This window comes from Mus caroli, unplaced genomic scaffold (genome assembly GCF_978045245.1).
Source record: "Mus caroli unplaced genomic scaffold, Mus_caroli_1 scaffold_14, whole genome shotgun sequence".
Classification (NCBI taxonomy): Eukaryota; Metazoa; Chordata; class Mammalia; order Rodentia; family Muridae; genus Mus; species Mus caroli.
In genome coordinates, this window is record NW_028227269.1 from 14,581,837 (window position 1) to 14,606,383 (window position 24,547).

Here is a 24,547-nt window from a genome sequence, read left to right on the forward strand (position 1 = left end):
TTGCCTCGAACTAAGAGATCTGCCTGCCTCCTGAGCACTAGGCTTGAAGGCTTGTACCACCACCACCTGTCTGGGTTTATTTTTTTTTTTTTAACTGGCTTATGTTTTTATGAGCATGAGTCTCCTGCCTACATGCACATATGCATATTGCATGCCTGGTGTCCAAGGAGGCCAAAAGAAGGGTCTGGAAATCTTGGATTGGAGTTAAGGACAATTAGAAGCCTCTGCTGAGTGCTGAGAACCTAACCTGGGTCCTTTACTGGAACAGCAAGTGCTCTTAACTACTAAGCCATCTCTCCTCTCCAGACCTGTTTTGTTTGGGACAGGGTCTAAGGTAGACCAGGCTGGCCTTTAAAGTGTTACACAGCAGATAATGACCTTGAATTCCTAATCTTCTTGCCTCAGTTTTCTAAGTGCTGATATTATAGACATCAGCTATCATGTCAGGCCAAAGCCCTGGACTTGATCCCTAGCACTGCAACAAACAACAGTGGCTTCCTAGAACTAAAAACATTTAATTTAATGTTATTGCTGTTGTGTATATGTAATGTGTTCATGTTTTATGTGTGTGAGGTAGGCCATACATGACATTGTCATGTGGAAGTTAGAGGGCAAATCTGTGGAATCAGTCCATTTTCTACTTTTGTGAGGGTTCTAGGGATTAAATCTAGGTGGTGACCCTGACAGCAATACCTTTACCCACTGAGCCATTTCACTGGCCCAGAAATTTTTTATTTTAAACAACCAGATATTTATGTACATTGTTTGGTCCTACTTTCCTGATGACTACTCATGTAGCCAACATCCACATGCTTTTATTGGTCATAAAAATACTATCATATATTTTATTAGATCCCTTTATCTTTATTGAGTACCAGGAGTTCTGTTTGGTTTTGATTAGAAGTTATATTTGTTTCCTTTACAATCTTGGAGATTGAGCGCAAGATCTCATATACTAGGCAAGTGTTCTACCAACAACTACAGTCATCTTTATTTTATATTTTTCAGTTTTGAGGCAGTATCTCCTTAAGTTACCTAGGCTGGCCTTGAACTATATATACGAGAGTGGCTTCAAACCTGCAATTTTCTTGCTCCAGCTTCCACTTTCCTGAGTTGTTGGGGTTATGGGGGGGGGGTGTCTGTGGTCAAGGCTGGCTTTTGTTTTTTTAATTAAAAAAAATTTATTCCCCCCACAGGCCCACCTATACACACACACACCTTGAGACAGGATTTCTGTGTATCCCTGGCTGTTCTAGAACTCACTCTGTAGACGAGGCTGGCCTCAAACTCAGAAATCTGCTTGCCTCTGCATCCTGAGTGTTGGGATTAAAGGTATGTATTATCATGCCCAGCTAATTTATTTTAAATTTTTGTATGTTTGTGTGTCTGTGTAGAAGAAATGTGTGCCTAAGTTGCCCTTAGAGGCCAGAAGAGGCCATCGGATCCCCTGGAGCTGGAGTTCCAGTTGTCAACTGCCACATGTGGTTGTTGGGAACAGAGGAGCAGCAGAATTGTTTCTCCAGCCTTCCCTGGTGACCTAAATTAGCCACGGACTCAGAATCTTCTCTCTTTAGCCTCCCCATGGCTGGGATTACATGGGTATACCACCATGCCTGGCTAAGGGCTCTTCACAGACCCCAGACACTAGTCTGTTAAATGTGTATTTTGTAAATATTTTTCCCAGTCTAAATACATTTTCCCAATTTATTTTCATTTATTTACATATGTGTATATCTGTGTGAATGCATATGTACCTATTTGTGCAGGTGGGCTTGTCTGTGAGTGCGCAGGTATCAGGAGAAGGCACTGGATCCCTTGGAACCACAGTTACAGGTCTTTACAGGATACGAGGATGAGGTTTATTGTGCCGGTGCTGAGATAGAAACTCTGGTCCTCATGGGTGTGCTGTTAGTGTTCTTAACTGCTGAGCCATCTCTTGAGCCTCAGTCTTGATATATCTTATTCGTTTTCTTAAACAAGTCTTTTAATGACCACTGGCTATCATCTCTCATTTCAGCAACAGTGATGGGAAAGTGCTAAGCCATGTGTAGTAGGCCCTTGTTATCATCTCTGCCTGACTAAATCATCTACAAAAGGAGCTGTGTTCTTGAACTTCTGTGTATTTTGTCTTTTGTCATAGCCTGTTCACTATGATTAGTCTGGTTAACTTAAACATTCACAGTACTGTGGCTCAGTTACTCAGGTCTGACCACCAGAGTTAAATGGTGAGCATGTACCAGTGTTGTGCACATTACACTGTTAAACTGCCAACTGCTGTTTACATTTATTGAAAGTTCACCCCGGGAGCAAAACTTGTCTCCTCCAAAACTTGGTGGCCTGGGTCAGGCTGATGATCACCTGACTCTGTAAGGGGGTAGAAGAGGAGAAAAATAAGCATCTAAGAGAATTTAAAGCATCTTGTCAGGCTGGAAAGAGGATTCAGCCATGAAGAGTACAAACTGCTGCTGCAGAGAACCTGGGATTGGGCCCAAGCACCCACACTGGGCAGCTTACAACTGCCTGTAACTCCAGTCTTGCAAGATCCAACACCTCTACCCTTCACTAACATTCACATACCTAAATACAGACACAACCATAACTAAAAACTAATAAAATAGTTTAAGGAATTTGTATAGTTGAGAACAGCTACAAGGTAAAGTATTTCTAACAGATGTTACTGTTGTTTAGCTTATCTATAGTGGGAAAAGGGGCCCAGAGCTCACCCGTGGTGAGTTCAGTGGAGAACTCCAGCTGACTCCCTTACCCTTCTTAGTTGGCTTCTGTTGGATGTTTATAAGTGCACAAACATGGTGGGGATCTTGATAATGGGACACATTGTTCTCCCAACTGGGCCATTCCAGTCATCTCGGTGTTTTTAACACCCGATTTGATGTCTTCTTGTTTATCTGGTCTTCTGTCGGCTACCTGCTATTTGTTGTTTTTACTTTTGCTTACTTTATATTTAATAAGCTCACTCATTCAAACCCCAAAGTATGGCTATTAGAGGTCATCTCCAGGGCTGTGCAGAACAGGCAGTGACCCGCTGTGCAAGTTTTGAGGGAATGAATTCAAACATGGTCACAATGTCAGGCATCAATTTCATCATAAGGACAGGGGTGAGGATTGGGGAAAGCACATGTAGTTTTGTGGCCAGATTGTAGTTCACAGATGAAATTAGTTAGCTTGCTCTTGTTCTCAGGGAATATCTGACACTCTTTAGCCAAAGGATTCTTTTAAATACATATTAAAGCATTTTAGGATAAAGAAATGGGAAGACAGATATGTGGGGTCAGAGGATACTTTATTGGACTCAGTTTATTCCTCCCACCTGGGGATCAAACTTAGGGTTGCTAGGCTTAGCGGCAAGCACATTTACCCTATGAGCTACTTCTATGGCCCTCTGTCAAAGGATTCTACAATTAAACAGCTCATGGCGGCACATGCTTTTAATCGCAGTCTTCAGGAATCTGAGGTAGATGGATGTCTGAGTCCAAGGCCAGCCTGGTCTGAGTGGCAGACACTCTGAAATCAGTGATTTGGGACATTTTACTCTCATAACAGCCAGCTGCAGTATGAACCAGAGGCAGGGGGCTAACTCTCACTATGCAGCAGCACATGTTAGAGCTAGCAGTGAAGCCCAAGCAGTCTAGCTCAGAAGTCTGTGTTCCACAGCCCCTCATCAAAGTTCACTGCCCCCCCCCCCCCACACACACACGGGGGCGACTGGGTGCCTTGTTAGACAAGATGTCAAAAGCACTGGAGCAGCCACTCTCTGAATCCAGCTCCTTCCTCAGCAGCTGTCTGCTGGGCAAGGTAGGGCAGACCTGTGGGGTTGAGTGCACAGAGACTTTTTGCTCATGTTGAAACAAAGCCTGTGTTCTCTTCTGTGCAGTTGCTGACTATCAATTGTGCTGTTTCTGTTGGAGAGACAAGTGGATGTGTTTGAAATAAAAACCATCTTTGTGGAGCTATGTGGTATCAACAAGGGCTAAAGCGTATGAAACGCTGAAGGCCTTTGGGTCAGGATGACTTCTCCCCCTTCTTTCTATGTGTGTGTGCGTGCGCTGGGATCACACCCACAGCCTTGAGCTTGCAGGCAAGTACTGACCCACTGAACTAAATTCCCAGCAAAGAGTGCTATGTTCTGTATGCATCTCTTCCCTCAGATTTGAATGTTGAAATCCTCAAGGGGATGGTTAGAGGAAGGGAAATGGTATTAGAGGAAGGGGTCTGAGGAATGGGGTGGTTGCCAGTCAGCTTTCTGAAGCTGTGACTAAACACCTAAGAAAGCAACTTGAAAAGAGGACAGGTTTACACTGGCTCTCATTCTCAGAGGTGTGGGTCCCATGGCTTTGAGGCTCCATGGTGGCAGGAACATGTAGCCCAGGAGGGGATATGTGCCTCAAGCTGTCAGGAAGAGTGAGATTAAAAAAAAAAAAAAAAAAAAAAAAGGAGAAAAAGAAGGTAGAGAAAGAGGAAAAAGAGGGGGAGAGAGCTTCCATAGGCATGCCCCCAGTGAACCACTCCTCCAAGCTGGCCCCAACTTAAAATTTTAAAAAATTCTTTACATTATTTACTTTGCATGGGGGTGGGTGCACATGTGTTTGGGGGCCACAGAACAACTTGCCAGAATTATCTATCTCTCTCCTTCACTATACGGGTGCTGGGAATCAATATTAGATCACCAGGTTGGGTACAAGGGCTATTACTTGTTGAGCCCAGGCCCCAACTCTTAAGAGCCTATTCAGGTATCTGTTGATCGAGTTGGAGTTGTTATAATCCAATCACTTCTCAATATTACCATCAGCTGGGGATCAGTGTTCAACACATGAACAATATTAGGGAGTGTAACAGTTCATATTCAAACTATAGTGGGGGATGATAGGGTTAAGGGTGGAGTTCTTATAAATATGATTGGTGGGTTTGTTGTTGTTGTTTTGTTTGTTTTTAAGACAGGGTTTCTCTGAGTAGCCCTGGCTGTCCTGGAACTCACTATGTAGACCAGGCTGGCCTCAAACTCATAGAGACCTGACTGCCACTGCCTCCCAAATGCTAGAATTAAAGGCGTGTGCCACCACTGCTAGGCTGTAACTGGAGTTCTTATAAAGTAGGTTTTAGGAAGCTCAAGGTCTTTTCTACCATGTGTCTTTCTTAGCAGTGAGAAAATGCCCATGAAGGAAGTCAGCCCTGACCAGAGCTGAGGGTACCCTGAACTTTGACTTACTTGCCTTCAGAATTCCGAGAATTTTCTGTTGTTTATAAGCTACCCAGTCTGAGGTGTTTTGTTACAGCAGCCAGAGCCAATGGTTTCATCTTATCAACAAGTATTTACTGAGAGGGTCCTACACACCTGTACTGGCTCAGGCAGGGACCATACCGATGTCACTGACTGAGGATGAGGGAGGTGCTCAGAGAACTACAATCCTTGATGCTAATCATAGGTTTGCTTCAAAGTACCCAAAAATCCAAGGATGCTGAGGTCCCTAGTGGATTGTTGAGGCTGGGCAACATATAGAGGTTCTAATATATTATTTAATATTTAGTGACAAATACATAAAAGTAGACCCATCCTAGGATGAGTAAAGACTTGTAGGTTCTTTTAAAAGGACAATTTTTGGAGTTGGGAGAAATGGCTCAATGGTTAAGAGCATTTACTGCTCTTCCAGAGGACACAACTTTGGTCCCCAGCACCCTGACAACCACCTGTAACTTCAGCTCCATGGGATCCAATGTCTTTAGATGTAGATACCTGCACATCTGTGCAAATACATACACACACACACAATTTAAAATAATAAAAACAAAATAAAATGAATTCCATTAACTTCAAATGGACTGCCATCTTAAGGGAACTATAGTTCCATAGAAACCATAGAAAAAAGCCAACTTTAGAAACAACAGCATTACACTTAGTTCAATACTATCAAAGTTGCAGGATATTTTAAATAATTGCACATTTTGCTCATAAAAACAAACCAGTCAGAGAAAAACCCCCAAATCTGTTATTAATGACATTCATACAGAACAGAAAAATGAGCAATGTATCTAACAGATGAGTCTTGATAAACAGGTAGAACTTGGGTATAAGGGTATGGGAGGTATTCTGAAGTCCAGCACAGCAAAGCTTCAGATACGACACCAAGTGCTCAAACATCTAGGTGCTACAGGAGACAGTACTGAGCTGAAACAAAATGGCCTAGGATCTTTAACCACATTAGAAACAGAACACATCAACAAACTGTCCAATGTTCTTGCTTCCATTTTTCTTTTAAAATGTTTATGTATTTATTTGTCTATGGACATGAACATGCCACTGAGGGTATATGGAGGCCGGAGAATAATTGGCAGAAGCCTGTTCTCTACTTCTGTCATGTGGGTTCCAAGGACTCAGGTCATCAAGCATGGTGGCAAGCACCTTTACCTACTGAGCCTTCTGCCCAGGGTGGCCTTGAATTCACTATATAGGTATTATCTTCAACACCTCATCCTTTTGCCTTCTCTGAAGTGCTGAGACTGGATGCACACCACCACCATGCCCAGCTCTTTTCATTCTTCCTTTTTTAATACTACAGAGATGTCAAGGTTTAGATCTTCAATATGGGAACCAGAAGCAGAAACGGGCTACTCTACAGATTTAGCCAAGGTGACTATGAAGACAGCATTGAGCTAATAAAAAGTGCATGATGGGACAGTGAATTAAGGAAGCTGGTTTTAGATGTAGGAAGTCATGGTGCTGACAAGCAATTGTGGTGATAAGTAGATCACAACTAAGGTCTACAGGCCAGAGAATTTTCTAGTTTTGAAGACACAAAATAACTTTTGATTGAGTTGAGATATTACATGCTAAGTTTTGGGATTCTAACCTCTTTATACATTTATTTATTTATTTATTTATTTATTTTTGTTGAGACTGTAATCCAGGCCTTGGTAATTCTCCAGTCTCAGTCTTTTAGACACTAGAATTTTAGGTGGGGGTCACTGTGCCTCGCTTGGGAATTGGCAATTCCTCAGTCTAATTTGGAAGAATACGAGCACAAGAAGGTACTGTCTCAATCACCTAAGTCAAAAATTCTTGAGCACATCTATGGGTGATCCCAGAGGAAAGATCAGTCGTCCCAGAAAGGAGTTGAAGCAGCTGTTTGAACTATAAGGGGCTGACAGGGACCTGCAACTCAGCACAAGGTGGTCTGAATGGTGTCTACATGGCACTATCTTAAGAACTGGGAGTCCAGGGACTGTGCCAACACTACTTTGATAGAGAAACAGCACAGAAAAGTTCTGTAGCAGATCGCTTTGCTCAGAAAGAAAAGGCTTCCACGAGAGTACAGCCAGCAGGAACTAGTGAGCCACGGCCCAGGGGCAAATGAAGATGAAAGCACCCGACCATAGTTGCCGAGAGGGCTTGAGGGGACCCTGACTATGAGAGCGTTTAAGTGCCTACCAAAGAGTCGACTGGAGCCAGGGTTTGATAGTGGTTTCACATGACTTTGGAGAAAGCATTACTTAACCATTCTCTCTTTCCCAGACTCGTCTTTTCATAATGTGTTTGGAAGAGGATATAGAGAAAGAAGGCGAGGGTCCTCTGCTGTTAGAAAGTCATCCCAAGTCCTCTGATGTGAACAACAGAGACAGCCTGTCCTGAAAGAGCAGTACAATTTACGAACTTCCTAAAAACGGTAAGTGGTTATAACTGTCACATTCTAGTCTCAAACGATATCAGGTTCAAACTCACTTCCCCATCTCATGCTTTCTCGTACGATTTTTCTTTTCATTTTCGCTTTTTCCAACCCCAGAGCGACTGCGTGTCTCTCCGGACCCGCTCTGCTCGCCTCTAGTGCCTCCGCCCTGGGGCAGCCTAGGGAGCGCGCACTTCCGGAGCCAGGAAGTGCGTCATCAGCTCGCGCCAGTTCTCGCACATTGTGCCGGTTCTCCTAGGGTTTGGATGCTGGAGAATTCGGGTGGGCCGGCGTTCTGTGACTGCGTGCCGGGCTCCGGCTGCTCCGCGCTGCGATGCAGGTCTCCAGCCTCAACGAAGTGAAGATTTACAGCCTCAGCTGCGGCAAGTCTCTTCCCGAGGTGAGTTCTCGCCCCCTCGCCGACGCCGCTCCTCTCATCGCCCTGGGAGCTTGTATCTCTAACTTACCACCGGCTGACCGTGGTGGCTGGTTTTATGTCAACTTGACACAAGCTAGAGTTAACTGGAAGGGGGGAATCTCAATTGAGAAAATACCCCATAAGAGCTAGCTGTAGGGCACTTTCTTAATGATTGATGGGGAAGGGCTCAGCCCATGGTGGGTGGTGCCATTCCTGGGCTATGGCTCTGGGTTCTATAAGAAAGCAGGACCAGCGAGCCAGTAAACAGTACTGCTTCATGGCTTTTGCATAAACACCTGCCTCCAGGTTCTTGCCCTGTTTGAGTTTCTGTCTTGAGTTTCTTCAGTGATGGACCGTGATGTAGAAGTGTGGCTGAAATAAACTCTTTCCAAGATGCGTTTGGTCATGGTATTTTATCACAGCATAAAACCCTAAGACAAGACTGTTGTTTTGCCTGTATTGGGTTCACGTGTAAGAACGTGCTGACTGTTTAGAAACTACTCTCACGTGCTTTAATTAAAAACATTATTGCCTGAAAACAGTCAGAGCAATACAGTCACAGACTGCAGAGAGGAGGACGACTGTGGCTCACCCTTAGTTTGTTTAAAGTATCATCCTGTTCCAAATGCAGACTGCCTTGGTGTATACTTAGGGTCTAGGGAGGTGAGTTCACATGTTTAGAGATTATTTTGCCATGACTAGTAAGAATAGTACATTGACTTTTCCCTTTTAGAAAGGATTTTTTTTTTCTATTGGGGGGCATTTAACCTCAAATTTATTGACGTTTTAAGCTGGACAAGTCTTGTTGCTAGTGTTGTGTTATATAATGTTTGCCAGCATCCCTGGTCCATACCTACAAGATCCAATTGTGATGACAGACTAAAATGTAAAGACTTGCCATAAGCCATCTGGGAAGCAAAATTGTCCCGGTAGAGACCCAGCCACTCAGTGTCACGGTAACTGACAAGTGCTTTGGTTGCTGTTCATTCAACTGCTGCCTGTAGAAGAAAATCAGCTTCCAGTGAATGTGCTGGTAAAAACCACTTCTTATCCAGGGTTGTCTATTAGGCCAGTCATAGGTCTGTTCCTATTCTTTGTAAGAAATACATTTGGCTGGCAAAGAGACACATTTATAATCCCAGTGCTTAGGGTGCTGAGACAGGACATTTGTGAGCTTGTGTTCAGCCTGGGCGACAGAGCTTACGTTGTGTGACTATCTTAACATAGGAATATGCACACACATTGGGGGCACTCACTCCATATAGAAATTAAAACCCATCATTTCAAGAGTTTGCATTATCTTAGCTTAGATTGATTAATTTTATGCTTTTATAATTCTTTGTAAAACAGATGCTTTAAAATTGTTTAGTATATGTAAATATATTTTTTAGAAAGTCCAGAATATGAGGGCTGGAGAGATGGCTCAGCACTTAGAGTACTGACTGCTCTTCCAGAGGTCCTGAGTTCAATTCCTAGCAACCACATGGTGGCTCGAAACAGTCTCTGATAAGATCTGATGCTTCTGGTGTGTCTGAAGACAACAACAATGTGCTTACATATATAAAATAAATTAGTCTTTAAAAAAAAAAAAAGCTGGGAAGTGGTTAAGAGCACTTTCTCTTCTTCCAGAGATCCTGAGTTCAATTCCCAGCAACCACATGGTGGGTCGAAATATTTTATTCTGGGATCTGATGCCCTCTTCTGGTATGCAGGCATACATGCAGACAGAGCACTTTCATACATTTAAAAAAAAAGTGAAAATCCAGAATATATGTTATCATGGAGTTAAGATTATAGGATAGTCCTACTTTTCATTTTATTATTTCCTGTAAGCATACATTTTCTCAAAGGAACATTATTTTGCATGTGGAAGATAATTTAGGTGTGTTTTAAAGCACACTGTCTGCTTTCTCGTAGTGGCTTTCTGACAGGAAGAAGAGAGCACTGCAGAAGAAGAATGTCGGTGAGTATGCAGGGTGTTCCAGCTTGTCATCTGCCTGTGGGCAGTGCCCTCAGTTCTCTGGCTCTCAGGTGTGGGCTGTGGGAAATAAGCTTTTTGCCTTCTCTCTTTGACATTGTTGGCCACTGTTCTCCTGGTGGTGTGGTGTCTCCCTTTCAGGTTAACAAGGTAGCCTCTCCCTCTCTTATGGATGGCAGCGAGGCTCCTGGGTTAGAGACACAAACTTCAGGACGCATGACTGGCAAGATGGCAGGAATTTCAGCATGTTTATCCCAGTTGCCCCTTGAGTCCCTTGGGATGGCTTCAGCATGGCTTGGATGAGGCCTGTATACTAAGTCTATTGTTTCACAGAGGAGCCCAGAGGTGGGAAGCCCACTGTTTTGGTAGCAGGCAGAAAACAGGCCTGCCCTTCTATGACCTCCTTTGTCAAATTCCTCAGTTGCCAACAGCCCTGAGACATGGCTCAAGTGAAAGTGGTCAGACTCTTGCAGAACTGCCACACTCAGCAAAGTGGCCCAAGGAGGACTGTCGTTCAAAACAGTTCTGTAACTGCTTTGTTCCTAATGTGTCAGAAGTTTTATCTGTTAGTTGAATCTCTGTGTTTTGCAATAGACAGACAGTAAAAATTTTCTCTAAACAGAAGAACTTTGTGTGTAAAATGTCTGGATGTACACAATGAGACCCATTTATAACTCACAGTTTATTCCCATTAAACATTTTCCAGCTCAGGTTGCCACGAAAGGAGGCTTACCTTCCTGAAGATTTCAGATTTTAGCCGAATCTCAAAAAATGGAGAGCTAGGAGGGTTTCAGCATGAGATTGAGATCTTTTGGCAAACTTCTTGGGAAAAACGGGCTCTGTATAGTACTAAAGTCGGGTAGGAAGTGAGATTTTTAACTTGGAGGAAACAAATGCTGCCCGGAGCTTACAGACTGGGACTTTATCTGCTCCCCTTCCAGGGTGCTCACGTGTAACAAAATGGATTCAGGTTATTTATGGGAAGAAACTGTTTTCTGGCCTGCGCAGGACTAATAGGTGTCTAGCAATTCAACTTGTTCAGTATTTGATTTTTTTTTTTGTTCCTTGTGATGCCAGGGATTGCACCCAGGGCCTCACACATGCTAAGCGTGCTATTTAGCACTAAGGCACACCCACAGGCCTTCCTCTAATCTTAATATCTGGGCTTTATACGCAAGGCATAAATATGTCATAGATAAGCTGTGTTCACAGTAGTGACCAGTCAGAATTCTTTTTTTTTTTTTTGGTTTTCCGAGACAGGGTTTCTCTGTATAGCCCTGGCTGTCCTGGAACTCACTTTATAGACCAGGCTGGCCTCGAACTCAGAAATCTGCCTGCCTCTGCCTCCCGAGTGCTGGGATTAAAGGCGTGCGCCACCACGCCCAGCTCAAGTCAGAATTCTTAACCCTGGTAGAAAAAAATAGAGTTTTTTGAGAGTAGGTCTTAGTGCTGTGGTCCACAGAGGCTGCACTAGGTCTTCCTCTAGCCTGGGCCCCCTTGGCCACAGAGAGGCAGAGCTAACAGGCAAGCATCAGCTCTATGCTAATTTCTTTGATAAGCCTAAGATTTTGGAGGCTATGCCTAGATATGTTTAGTGGAAACGCTGTATTTTGTTGCAGCAGTGACTGATGATGTGTTAGTGTTCCTCCTTGACTGAGGTCTTTAAACTCTTTCTGATTATCATTGTGGACTTTTTCTTTTCAGTTATGGAAGATGTTCTTTCTTTTTAAAGCATGAGGAAAAAAGTCAGTTTTCCATTACGGTAGCAGAATACCTGAGGTAACTCAAAGGAGGAACGCTTTGTTTTGCTTCATGGTTTTGGAGGTTTTTGTCTGTACAAGTTGTTTTGTTGCTTTCAGGCCTGTGGTGAGGCAGCACGTGGTGGTGGGAACTCGTGGAAGGGGCTGTTCACTGTTTAAAATCTAGGAAACAAGAGGAGCTGGAGCCAGTGAATATCCTATAGTTAGTCTCCTTTGAGGGCGTGACTTCAGTGACTAAGACCTCACTATGCCTCCCCCAAAAGTTTTACTACCTCCCAGTTAAAACATGAGCCTAGGGGCCAGACCTTTGGACAGTTGGGTCCCTGGGGGTTTCAGATCCAAACTATTACCTGGTAGGAGCGAAGCAGAAAGCTGGGTGGGCTGCTGGGGTCGTTCTCAGGGCTGGGAGCCATTGGATTGAATCCTGCTGCCTGCGGTAGCTGTGCCTGTCCCGAGTGCCCTGTGCTCCTTCCCTGATGCACGTGTGGAACAAGTTTCCATCCTTCCCCCTTCTCTCTTGGCAGATGTTCGTAGGAGAATTGAACTTATTCAGGACTTCGAAATGCCTACTGTGTGTACTACTATCAAGGTGTCAAAAGATGGACAGTATATTTTAGCAACTGGTAAGCATCATCTCGGTGGTTCCGATTCATCTGTGTTCCTAACAGGAAGTGCTCTAGTAGGAAAAGGTCACCCCTTTGTTTACCTCAGTGTTTCATTATATACCTTTTCAGACATAAGAAATACTCAGAAGAGTTTAATGAGAACTCATTTATCTGTGACCTAGATTCTGCACTGAATAGTTGACTGTGTTTATTTATTAATCCATATCTTTTTAAAATGAATTTTCGGAGTAGGTCACAGATAACAGCTTTTTCATTTTATTTTTAACTTTTGCCCTCATTATATATCCTAGACTGGCCTCACAGTCTTCCTGCCTCCACGTCCAGGTGCTGAGATTGCAGGCATGTGCATCCATTCCAGGTTTTGCCCATTCCATTTTAATGGCTTCATGTATACCCAGCCAATCCCTTTGTGCTGTATTGATGGCTGGCTCAGTACCAATACTGTCCATATCTGTAACCCTGTGGGTTGGGTTTGTTTTAGGGTTTATTATTTTTATTTGTTGTTTTTATTTTATATATAGCAGTAGCATGTAAGTTTAATGTGTGTGTGCCTTATGCCCAGAAAGCCAAAAGAGCTTTGGATCCCAGGAACTGGACTTACATACAGTTGTAGGCATCATGTGGGTGCTGGGAACCAAACCCTGGTCCTTTGGAAGAGCAGCCAGTCTCTTAACAGCGAGACCTTCAGCCTCTGTGTTTATTTTGAGAAAGAGAGTTGAGAAGACCTGAGATGTTTGGACATAGTTACTGAGAGCTGGAAGGAACTTAGACCTTTAATTCAGGTCTTCTAGATCCAGAGATACTGAAAGATGGGCCCAGTGCTCTTTGGGGTAGGTCAAGTGGGAGGGTTTTGTTACTATTTGATGTAAACAGGTTTACACTATGCAGCTCTGGCTGTCCTAGACCTGGCTGTCCTAGAACAGATTGGCCTCAAACTCACAGAGATGCAGTTGCCTCCCAAGTGCTGAGATTAAAAAATGTATCACCATGCCTAGCAAGAGAGGCTTAATGTTAAATTACACTTTCTTTTATGGACTCATTCTCTGCTCCTGACAACATTAATTGCTTTCTTAGAATCCTCGTTTTACTTTTTTATTGTTGATTTTTGTTTTTTCGAAGCAGGGTTTCTCTGTGTACCCTGGCTGTCCAGGAACCCGCTCTATAGACCAGGCTGGCCCCAAATTCAGTGATTTACCAGCCTCTGCCTCCCGAGTGCTGGGATTAAAGGCATGCACCACCACCACCAGCTAGGTTTACTTTTAACTTAAAGAGACTTTTCATCAATAATATATAAACATTGATAGTCTCAGAACCGAACTTTTGATTGTAATTGCTTTTAATTTAAATATCTCTGTACAGCTAGTGACTGTTATGGGACAGTGTGGTTGGGTGTAGGGTCCTCTTGTTTACCTCCACTCTGGCCCTTTCCTTGGAGATAGAAGTGGATTTAGGGATCCACTGCTGTCTGCTTAGGGTGGTAGAGCTAGGCCTTTCATCTCTGGCTTCTGCCACTGCCTCCATCTTTGTCACTGCTCTAGGACTTGTGGCTAAAAATAAGTTGGATAAAATTTGTTCCTGGAGATGTTTCAGTCAAGATAGGACATTTACTATCCACAGGAATCAGACCAGGGCATGTGCAAGCTGTGATCGGTCACAGCGCTAAGCAGCCTCTTGGCTTCTTTTGGAAGCATTCAGTTTAGAGTCAGGCCAGATTCACACGTGCTCCTTTCCTCCTCTTCAGTGCTGGGGACCAAACCCTGTGCTTTGAGAGTGCCATGCAAGTGCTTTAGTGAACGAGCACCGTCTCAGCAGCAAATCTGTCCTCAGTGACCTCGTTAGACTTTACTGATACACAGGGATGGAAATAGAAACAGACACTGATACTATCCAAATGTATGTTTTTGCCACATTTCTTTTTCCCAAGAATCAAGATAATGCAAGTGAACCTTGTGGACAATGCAGAAATAAATGGAAAAAGAAACTGGAATTCAAAGCAAAGGACCTGTATATCTTAGTAGTTTTTCCTAAGGCCCATCAAACAGTATCATCCAGCGGTGACTAAAAGTCTGCATGCTTTTCTGCTCTGGGAGGACTTGCTGTCCGGTTGCTTTGGGAAGCAGGATGCCCTTCTCTAGCCTGAGCTCATGTGCCGTCTGCCTCAACCTTCTAGTGCTGGGGTTATAGGCATGCATTACCATGCTAGGGAGAATTTTTAGGTTTTTAAACTTTACTTTTTTAAAATGAAATCCTGGGTTTTGATTCATGCTAGGAAAACTATTTCCTTTTGGTTGGTTTTTTATAATGTCATTTGGTTTTTTAAAAAATGATCTTTCACCGGTTAGTGGTAAGCATGGTACATTTATATGGCATGCAAACATTATAGAAGAATGTGGCATAAGATGTGAGCATCCCCAGACAGTTGCTGTGTCTACACTTTCTCTACTCACCATCTCTATGCCGCTGCCTTTAGCTTCACAGAATTGGGATCATATGCACTGTGTTGCAGTCTTCGAACTCACTTCTGTTATTATTTGGGAGCTGCTGAGGTGGCTCAGCCAGTAAGGGTGCTGGCTGAGGAGCCTGAGTTCGATCCCTGGACTCCACATGGTGGAAAGAGAACCAACTGCACAGCACACATTGGGAGTCTGTTATTGGTGCTACAGCTCTGCTCATCCTTGTGTGCACCATGTTTCCTGGTGGGGGTTACCACCGTTTATTTAAGCAGGGCCCTATCAGTGGAGCCTGTTTGCTTTTTTTTTTTTTTTTTTTTTTTTTTGGTTTTTCGAGACAGGGTTTCTCTGTGTAGCCCTGGCTGTCCTGGCACTCACTTTGTAGACCAGGCTGGCCTCGAACTCAGAAATCCGCCTGCCTCTGCCTCCCAAGTGCTGGGATTAAAGGCGTGCGCCACCACGCCCGGCTGCCTGTTTGCTTTTAATCTTTGGCCATGTGTGACACAAGGTGCAGTGACATTCTTCCTGTAGCTGTTATGCTTGTAGCTGGTTTTCTGTAGTCCCAGTGTTGTAAAATGAAATACAGTTTCAAGGTGAATTTCTGTCACGTGCCTTACATGTATTGGACATTATCAGGGAAGTTGACTGACACAAATATTAAGCATCTTTTTTGTCTTGTCAAGCTGTTTGATTGTTTCTGTCTTCTTCACTGGATTACTGTGAATCTTCTAAGGTATTTTTAATTCATTCTCTGTGGTTCTTTGATTTGGGGATAATTATCTTACCTCAGGACAGAAAGAACACAAAGCAGTTGTATAAGGTGTGGCTATGCAACTTTGGTTTTGCATCATGCTAATTTTTTTTATAGGAACATATAAGCCTCGGGTCCGGTGTTATGACACATATCAGTTATCCCTGAAGTTTGAAAGGTGCTTGGATTCTGAAGGTAAGATGCCAACTCTGAGCTCATAAATAGCTTTTCATAATTGTCTATTGTACTGCTCTTTAAAATGGGAGTGAGTTGTGTGGTATGATTTGGTTGCTGTAGATTAAGTAGTTTAATATGATGCTGCACTTAATAGACTGCAACCTGCACTGGCCATGCTCTGGGCTGCGCACAGGGCTGCTCTCAGGGGGTCAGCCAGGTGGGCTCTTACCTTTAAGGCTGGTCTAGAGTAGGCTTCTAGCCTCACAAAGGTTATGGCTATGGGACTGGAAGGTAGTGTCTCCCTTCTTGCTGGGTCTCAGCTGGACTCCATTTGCTTTTTTATAAGGCTGCCAGCATTTTTTTTTTAATCTTATGTGTATGGATTTATTTGCCTGCATATCTGTACACTATGCACGTGCCTGATACCACAGTAGGCCAGAAGAGGGCATCTGATCCATATAGACTGGAGTTACAGATGTGGTCCATGTGGGTGCTGGGACTAGCTCGAACCTGGGTGTTCTGGAAGAACAACAAATGCTTTTAACCACCGAGTCCTATCTCCAGCCCCGAGAGACCTCTTCTTTTAAGAGATTCATGTGATTAAACAGATCTTCCCCTTGGTCATACTGTATAATGGAATCTCAGGGAGCAGTGCATCTACTCACAGCAGGGGCCTGGTGCCCTGTAAAGGTCACAGGGGTCATTTCCAGAATTCTGTCTAATATAGACAGCAAGTTAAAATGGCAAGGATCAGCTATTACCAGTTACCCCAGAGTTTTAGGAACAATGGGAGAGAAGTAAATGGGATACAGTGCTGTGTAGAATTGCCAGCATACCCTCCTAGTCTCACCCTTGCTGCTAGAGAACATAGCAACTTTGTATGCTAGTAATAGCAGATCTTTTACAATGCTTTTGTGTAGAGGTAAACTTGGTATAGGCGAAGAGTTACTGTTGCCTTCTCTCTCTCTCTCTTTCTTCTTTCTTTCTTTCTTTCTTTCTTTCTTTCTTTCTTTCTTTCTTTCTTTCTTTCTTTTTTCCTTCCTTCCTTCCTTCCTTCCTTCCTTCCTTCCTTCCTTCCTTCCTTCCTTTCTTTCTTTTTGTTTGAGACAGGATTTCTCTTTGCAGTCATGGCAGGTTCAGAACTCATTATCTAGACCAGACTGGCCTCAGACTCGCAGAGGTCTTCCTTTCTCTCTCCCAAGTGCTAGGAGTAAAGCCCTGCACCACCACAGGAACACCCTGCCTGGGCCCCATTTTAAAGGCTGCTGTTTAGATTATATTTGAAAATCTTAAAAACTACTAAGAACATCTCAGCAAAACTATGGCAAAAATTTTTAGGATCATCCTAAATTTACTTTAGTTCTGTAAAAAAAAAAATCTAGATGTAATAACTTTCCATCTAGTATTAGTGGGAATGTTCTTCCTGTTGCATGGAGAGGTAGGACAAACACAGCAATTGTATATAATTATTCACCAGTTAGAACCAGTTAAGAGGGCTGGGGATCTGACTTGGTGATTAAGAGCACTGATTGCTCTTCCAGTGGTCCTGAGTTCAATTCCCAGCAACCACATGGGTGCACAAAACCATCTGTCTGATGCCCTCTTCAGCAATGGTGAATACATTTAAAACAAAAACAATTAGAATCCTCACCTGAAGTTTGTGGTTTTGTTTGAACACTGGTTGATAATTGTGGGTTTTTTTTCCTATTTTTCAGTTGTCACCTTTGAGATTTTATCAGATGACTATTCAAAGGTATGTTTTATAGCACATTTATTTTTTATTTTTATTTATATGCATGTGTGTGTCTTTGACAGTGAACGCTGTGCATGTGCAGTTGCCCTTGGAGGCCAGAGGGGGCATCAGATCCCCAGGGGATTGTGAGCTGCTGATCTGATCCTAGGTTCTCTGAAAGAACAGCAAGTGCTCTTAACTGCTGAACTGTCTCTCCGGCTCTGGAACTTATTTTTGTAGTAAATATTTTTATGATAATTCCCAGCATTAAAAAAATCACTGTGAAATAATAGGTAATATATCATTTCCTGTCACTTTTTGGCCAAGTACATGTATGATGTACAGTATCTTTAAAAAAAGAAAAGAAAACACTGGGAGTGAACTTTTGCTCACCCTAACGTCAAGTTGGTTGTCAGTGTCTCCAGGCCTCACCTTTATTCTAAGGGACTGGTAGCAGTCACCCTTTGTTAGGTACCTTATGGTCTCGATCTGTGGTTCTGATTACTGATGTTAGCCTAGGCATGTTTGCCTTCGTCTCCTTATTTATACAAGATAAGGAAGCCAACAGTTTGTTCAGTTCTTGTAATTCATCGAGAGGTTGTAGCGTGCTGTGGTGCAGGTCTGAGCACAACTGAATAGACTTCTTTTCCTAATACCACCAGTCCATCTTTAACTTTTCATGGTCATCTTCAGTAGTTTTCAATTCTTAGGGAAGCCCTTTCTCAATTTCAAATGGAAATGAATGATGGGAAGTACATGGAACCCTTAAGTATTCACCAGTTAAAAGGATTTCAACAAACAATTTAATGTCACATGCATCCTAAACAAAGTTGAATTTGGTAGCTAACGTGGCTTCCCTTCTGGCTTCAGTTCCTCCAACTATGAGGCACAGATTGTCTTTTTAGCTGTCGAAGCTGTTTATCTAGGATTTTGGTATGGTGATTTTTATAACTTACTTTTTCTAGTATTGATAGATATGCATTTAAATGCTATGTTAGCTTTTCATGCACACCTCTGTCAAATGTGCACATGTGCACACACATCTTTATATTTGTACAGAGTGAGCAGGGGGAGAGATGAGAGTTCTTCTTGCTTGGGTTGTTTTAGTGATGATGAAAGTTAAACAAACAAACCTTGATTTTTTTTTTTTTCCTTTTCAGATTGTCTTCTTACATAATGACAGATATATTGAATTTCACTCACAATCAGGCTTTTACTACAAAACCAGAATTCCCAAGTTCGGCCGAGACTTCTCTTACCACTATCCATCCTGTGACTTGTACTTCGTAGGGGCAAGGTACTGATCAGATTATTTTTGCTTTCTCTTTTCCACCTCTTACACAGGTAGCTGGCTTCTCTTCTTAGATTGCTTGTAGACTTTATCTACTTAAGTGTCCTTAATAGAGAAAGTGATGTGTCATTACTGTGAAAGGGAATCAATCTTAGAAAAAGAGATTAACACTATATATATATAAATATATATATACACACACACATATGTACATATATATAATAGCCTATGTGTTGATATGTAGTTTCTTTTTTTTTTTAAAGAATTATTTGTTTATTTTATATGAGTACACTATACTCATATATGAGGGCATCCGATCCCATTGCAGATGGTTGTGAGCCACCATGTGGTTGCTGGGAATTGAACTCAGGATCTTTGGAAGAGCAGTCAGTGCTCTTAACTGCTGAGCCATCTCTCCAGCCCGATAGGTGGAATTATAATTTTTTTGTCTTGTTTAGTATCAATGATTAAGTTCTCTGTGGACCATTTTGTCACTAATGGCATATGTAGTTGTAGAGTTGGGTTAAAACTTACTTAGAGGGCTGGGAATGTGGCTCAATGCTCAAATTCTTTGTCTGCAAGCATGAGGACCTGAGTTACGATCCTCAGCATGGCAGTGCAGGCCAGTGACGCCACTGCTGGACTGTGCAAGGAGATCCCTTGGAGCTGGGGTTACAGATGGTTGTGAGCAGTCTGAGAGGTGCTGAGAACTGAACTTGGGTTCCTGTAAGAATCTCAGATCTTAACCACCAAGATGTGGCAAATTCTGAGCATAGTGTATGCCTGTGAGTGAGTGCTGTCGTGAGCTTCTGAAGTTTATACTTAGTCACAGGAAATGCTTGTAGTTCACGAGATCCTTTGTCCTTTGCAGCTCTGAAGTTTATAGATTAAACTTAGAACAAGGGCGGTACCTGAATCCTCTCCAGACGGATGCTGCGTGAGTACTCCAGTTCTATTGCTGCACGAATTTTCCCCATGAGATGGAGCCAGAGGCTCGTGTTGTTATCAAATGACCTAATTGCATTAAACCAGCATCCTGGGTCATCATTTAAAAGCATATCATTAACTATGCTCTTAATCAGAGCTGAAGGTGTTGTTCCGTTTCTTTCCTTTTCCTAAGACCACTACCACCTGACCCTATGATTTCTTAAAAGTTTAAGTTCTTATATAAAAAGACTTGTAATTTGATTCTAGCACAAAGGAGGCAAAATTGGGTGGATCTTTTGAGTTCAAGACCAACCTGGTCTACATAGCAAGTTTCAGGCCAGCTGGGGCTATAGAGAGAGACCAGGCCAGCCAGGATTTTATACAGAGACCCTGTCTTAAAACTGCAACAACAAAACTTCTAAAAACTTTTAAAAACTCAGTTTATTATTTTCACTTTTATTACTGTTTCCATCCATGATTTGTTTTGTGTTACTCTTTTTTTTTGTGAATTCCTTTTTTAAGACAGGGTCTGTTACCTTATAGCTCTGGCTGTCCTATATAACTCACTATGTAAACTAGCTTGGTCTTGAATGCCAAGAGATCTGTCTGAGTCTCCCTCTCAAGTGCTGGGCTTAAAGTTACGCACTGTCACACTCAATTTGCGGAAATCTTTAACATTTTATTCTTGATTAGTAGATATTTAAATTTTTAGTTGCTTTTTTTTTTCTTTTGCTACATATTCTAAGCTACCTTTTCCTTTAAAAAAGTTTTTTGGTAATTTTATTGTTTTATACTCACTCTTTTGCATTTATTTTGCTTTCTGTTTCCTTTTGAGACAGTGTTTCCATGTACCCTGTGTGGTCTGGCATTTAATATAGATCGACTGGCCACCATCTTGTGGCAATCCTCCTGTCTCCCTCTCCACAGAGCTGAGATGGCAGACATTGCCACCATGCTCAGTTACACTTTTATTCAAAAAGACATTCTTTAGGAGTGACCCTACTGTCTACCTCCTTATAATGATGAGTAGCAGATGTGCAGAAGAGTGGACACACTCCCCATGCCGAGTGTCATGCAGCCCTCTACCTGTATCAGCTAACAGTGACAGCAGGGTCTGGTAGGGCCCGCCCTGTCTCCGTTCACAGAGGGCAGCTGCACTGGGGTAGGCGGCTTGCCCAGGGCCCTGCAGCTAGGCAGGTGTGGAAGCTGGACTGCTGCCCATCTGTACATGCAGAGCTTACTACCTATGCCTTATCTCTATGAGAGCTTTCTGAAAGAACATGGAGTGGTAAAAATCACGAGCTGGAAAAATGGTTTGCTTCTCTCCTGGTTTAAAATACTTTTGTTTAAAAACTTGTAACTTCCACCCAGCTCTGCCTCCTGAGTGCTGGGATTAAATTACAAGTCTTTTTATACAGAAACTTAAACTTTTAAGAAATACATTATTATGTAATGAAAAATTACCTGCTCTTCAGCTGCTTAATTTCCTGTTCATAACCTCTGTTATTTATTACATATCCTTTATACTCTGGAGCATTTTGTTCTGTGATTTAATCCTCACAGTAACCCATTGAGGAAGGTCAAAATTCACTCCAGCGAGTAAGAAAATGAGGTTTTGTTTGCCCATCCAGGTCTTGAGGTTGCCATAGTGATGGCCTGTGTCCTTAAGAAAGCTGCCTTGCCTTGGAAGAAAATAGAAGGACCTTTCTTCTCATGGTGGGATAGTATTTCAGAAGGAGGGCCTCTCTTGTCTGGCATCTAGCAGGTAGTGTCCCCCTGGGTATCGGGGCTCTGGTGACTGTGAGCCATGCTGTTACTCACCCATGCCTCGGTGCATTTCATTTGTGGATGAGAGTCTGCATATTTCTGTCCACAGGCTTTGGATGCGCTACAGACTTAGAGCCTTCATTGAGTGCCTCTCTCTTCCCCTGAGCTCGATGCTCCCTAATACTTTCTCCTGTGTTTGCGTTGCTGTTTAGGGAGAACAATGTTTGTGACATAAATGCAGTGCATGGCTTGTTCGCCACAGGAACAATAGAGGTTAGTGCGTGTTCACACTGAAACAAATATGTTTCATTTGTTCACAGTTTCAGTTTGTGTGCATTCCACACTTGCCACTGTGCCTATAGAGAGATAAGAAGACAACTTACTGTAGTTGGTTCCGTTCTTCTGTGTGAGTCATTGATCTCAGATGGTCAGGCTTGGCAGCAAGTCCCCTTACCCACTGAACTGTTTTTTATTTCAAGAAAGATTTTCTGGGGTCTGGAGAGATGACTCAGCAGTTACAAGTGTACTGTTGCTCTTATAGAGGACCTGAATTTGGTGTCCACCACCCAGGTAGAGCAGCTCACAACAGCCTATGACTTGACCTCTGGGGATCTGAGATCATCTTGCCCTTTGGGCACATGCACCCACAGACTCATACCTATAGAGAGACATACAAATATATCTAATTAAAAATAGAGACCTGCCTAACATTGTGGGACCTAGGTTTGGTCCCTAGTGGTGTCTAAATCTGTGAGACAATCAGATAGTCAGTCAAACCAATTAATTAATCAATCTTTAGCTTTTAATGTATTTAAGAAAATTACATCTTTAGACATGTTGAAAACAGTTCAGTGATAGCATCCCACACATTCCTTTTTAAAATAAAAATGTCATTTTCTAAAAGGTTTTCTGAGCCATTTGAAAGTAAATTATGAACATTAGGACACTTCGTGCCTAAATATTTGAAATGCAATTTTTAAAAACAAGGACTCAAGCTGAGGATGGTAGACCATACCATCCTCATAGATGTTAGAGAATTAGAAGCTGAAGGCTAGCCTTGTCTATACAGTGAGTGCAAGCTGATCTTGGCTATAAAAGTCTTTGTCTCAAAAAGCCAAAAAATAAGGTAGGCATGGTGGCGCACGCCTTTAATCCCATTTTGGGAGGCAGAGGCAGGCAGATCTCTTGAGTTGGAGGCCAGCCTGCTGTACAGGATTGAGTTCCAGGACAGCCAGGGCCACACAGAGAAACTCTGTCTACAAACAACCAACCTCCCAAAGCTAAAAAAAGTAAAAAGTAATTCAGATTAAAGAAAAGACCTATCCGATGACATTAACTACTCCGGAGACTAACAGAGGAGGATCACTTAAGCCCAGGAAGTCAACACTAGCCTGGATGACAGTGAGGCTATTACTCAAACAAAGCCGTAAAGACCTTTTTCATAAAATAGAAATGTCTTCCTCCTGTGGAGCCAACTCAAGCAAGGGTCATATGTCTAGTTGGGACTTTTTCATTTTTCTTAGTTATGAAGTAAATCACCTTGTGGTGAAATACCCGACACTGCCGGGGTTACAGGTTAAAAGCTAAGCTTTGATTCTGCATGCTGGTAAATCTTATTTTTGGTAAATGTTCAAAAGTTTTCTAGTTACACTTTTACTTAAAATGTTTTTTTCCTCTGTTCAGGGTCGAGTGGAATGCTGGGATCCAAGAGTAAGAAAAAGGGTTGGCGTGTTAGACTGTGCATTGAATAGTGTCACAGCAGATTCAGAGTAAGTAGCAGTCAATCTGCAGTATAACTGGCAGTCAACCTTCTGATTTAAGTCAGCATGTCAGTGTGAAATTAATTGCCAAAGGATGAACTCTTTCTTCTTTCTGACTCACATCTGAGACTGGTGTCGGGGATTGTTGTCCTATAAAGCTGTGGGTAAGCCAGGGAGATTCCTTCTCTCCAGTACTTCTCAGAGCAGCGTGGTTTTTAGTTTTCATTCCCCCAGGATTGGTGACTGGGCAGGTGAGAAGGTGTGCTTTGAATGCTATGTTGAAGGAAGCAAAGGGTGACTTTTCCTTTTTTTTTTCTTGTTCTTATTGGTCTACACGTAAAACATTTAGAGAGTAATGCATACTTGGAGAGGAAAAACATGCAACACAGGTAGCAGCTTAAATCAAGTAAGAACGAGTCTTTGTCATCCACTCACCAGCATGGGCTGGCACAGGTTGGCACCCCTGCCCAGGTGCTGGCTGTAGGCAGACCACCCTCAGGCAGGTCTTTGCTCCAGGCTTATCTGTTCAGAAAAGCCTTTCTCTGGGCACTGCTTCTCCAGCACATCCACGTTTACTTCAGGGAGACTTTATATACTGTCCCTTGATGTCATGTTGGAGGGTAAAGCGTCTGATGGTGACAGGCTGCAATGACACTAAGGACCCTTTAAATTAGTGCATGATTTCCTTTACGGTAGGAACTCATAACTCCTTTGAAAAGATGTTTACATGGAGCATCTTTGATTAAAAATAATAAAGAATGGCTCAGCTGATGCAGCTCAGTAGGAGAGTACCTGTGGAGTATGCAAGGCTGCAGGGTCAATCTTCCGTATCACAGGAGCAGCAATCTAGTGTATAACGAACTAATGACACAGTTAGAAAGATACCTCTTTCTAATACGTAAATGTTAACTCTGTGTTAAGAAGTAAACTTGTGTGTTTGTTTTAAACTGCTACATTTAAAGTGACAATAGAAACATTCATTTTTCTTGATTGCTTTTGGGGTTTATTTTAAAATGATAATCAGCTTCACTAATCAAGGCATGGTGTAGAGGATATTAAGAAACTTTAAGCCAGGAAGTTCACATCCACATAGAATAAACTAATGCAAAAGGTGCATATTAAGGGTTTTTTTTGTTTTTGTATAAGGTGTGTGCCTGTGCATGGGTGCAGGTGCCTAAAAAGGCCAGAGGGGGGCACTGTATCCCCTAGAAGCAGAGCTTGAGTTACAGGCAGT

At 42.6% G+C, this 24,547-nt stretch overlaps 2 protein-coding genes across 2 annotated transcripts in view; one reads left to right on the forward strand and one right to left on the reverse strand.

Moving 5' to 3' along the window:
• Window positions 1-7,751, reverse strand: part of Atp6v1c2 (ATPase H+ transporting V1 subunit C2) — a 62,436-nt gene extending 54,685 nt beyond the window's left edge. Inside the window, exon 1 of the mRNA XM_085830212.1 lies at window positions 7,733-7,751. The gene's annotated coding sequence lies outside the window, so the exon portion shown is untranslated. The remainder of the gene's footprint in view (window positions 1-7,732) is intronic.
• Window positions 7,752-7,902: 151 nt separating this feature from the next.
• Window positions 7,903-24,547, forward strand: part of Nol10 (nucleolar protein 10) — an 82,420-nt gene continuing 65,775 nt past the window's right edge. Inside the window, exons 1-9 of the mRNA XM_021178984.3 lie at window positions 7,903-8,076; window positions 10,012-10,057; window positions 12,357-12,455; window positions 15,777-15,854; window positions 17,552-17,589; window positions 18,729-18,865; window positions 19,731-19,796; window positions 21,766-21,826; window positions 23,237-23,322. Of these exons, the coding sequence (XP_021034643.1) occupies window positions 8,011-8,076; window positions 10,012-10,057; window positions 12,357-12,455; window positions 15,777-15,854; window positions 17,552-17,589; window positions 18,729-18,865; window positions 19,731-19,796; window positions 21,766-21,826; window positions 23,237-23,322 (677 nt within the window). The 5' untranslated portion in view covers window positions 7,903-8,010. The remainder of the gene's footprint in view (window positions 8,077-10,011; window positions 10,058-12,356; window positions 12,456-15,776; window positions 15,855-17,551; window positions 17,590-18,728; window positions 18,866-19,730; window positions 19,797-21,765; window positions 21,827-23,236; window positions 23,323-24,547) is intronic.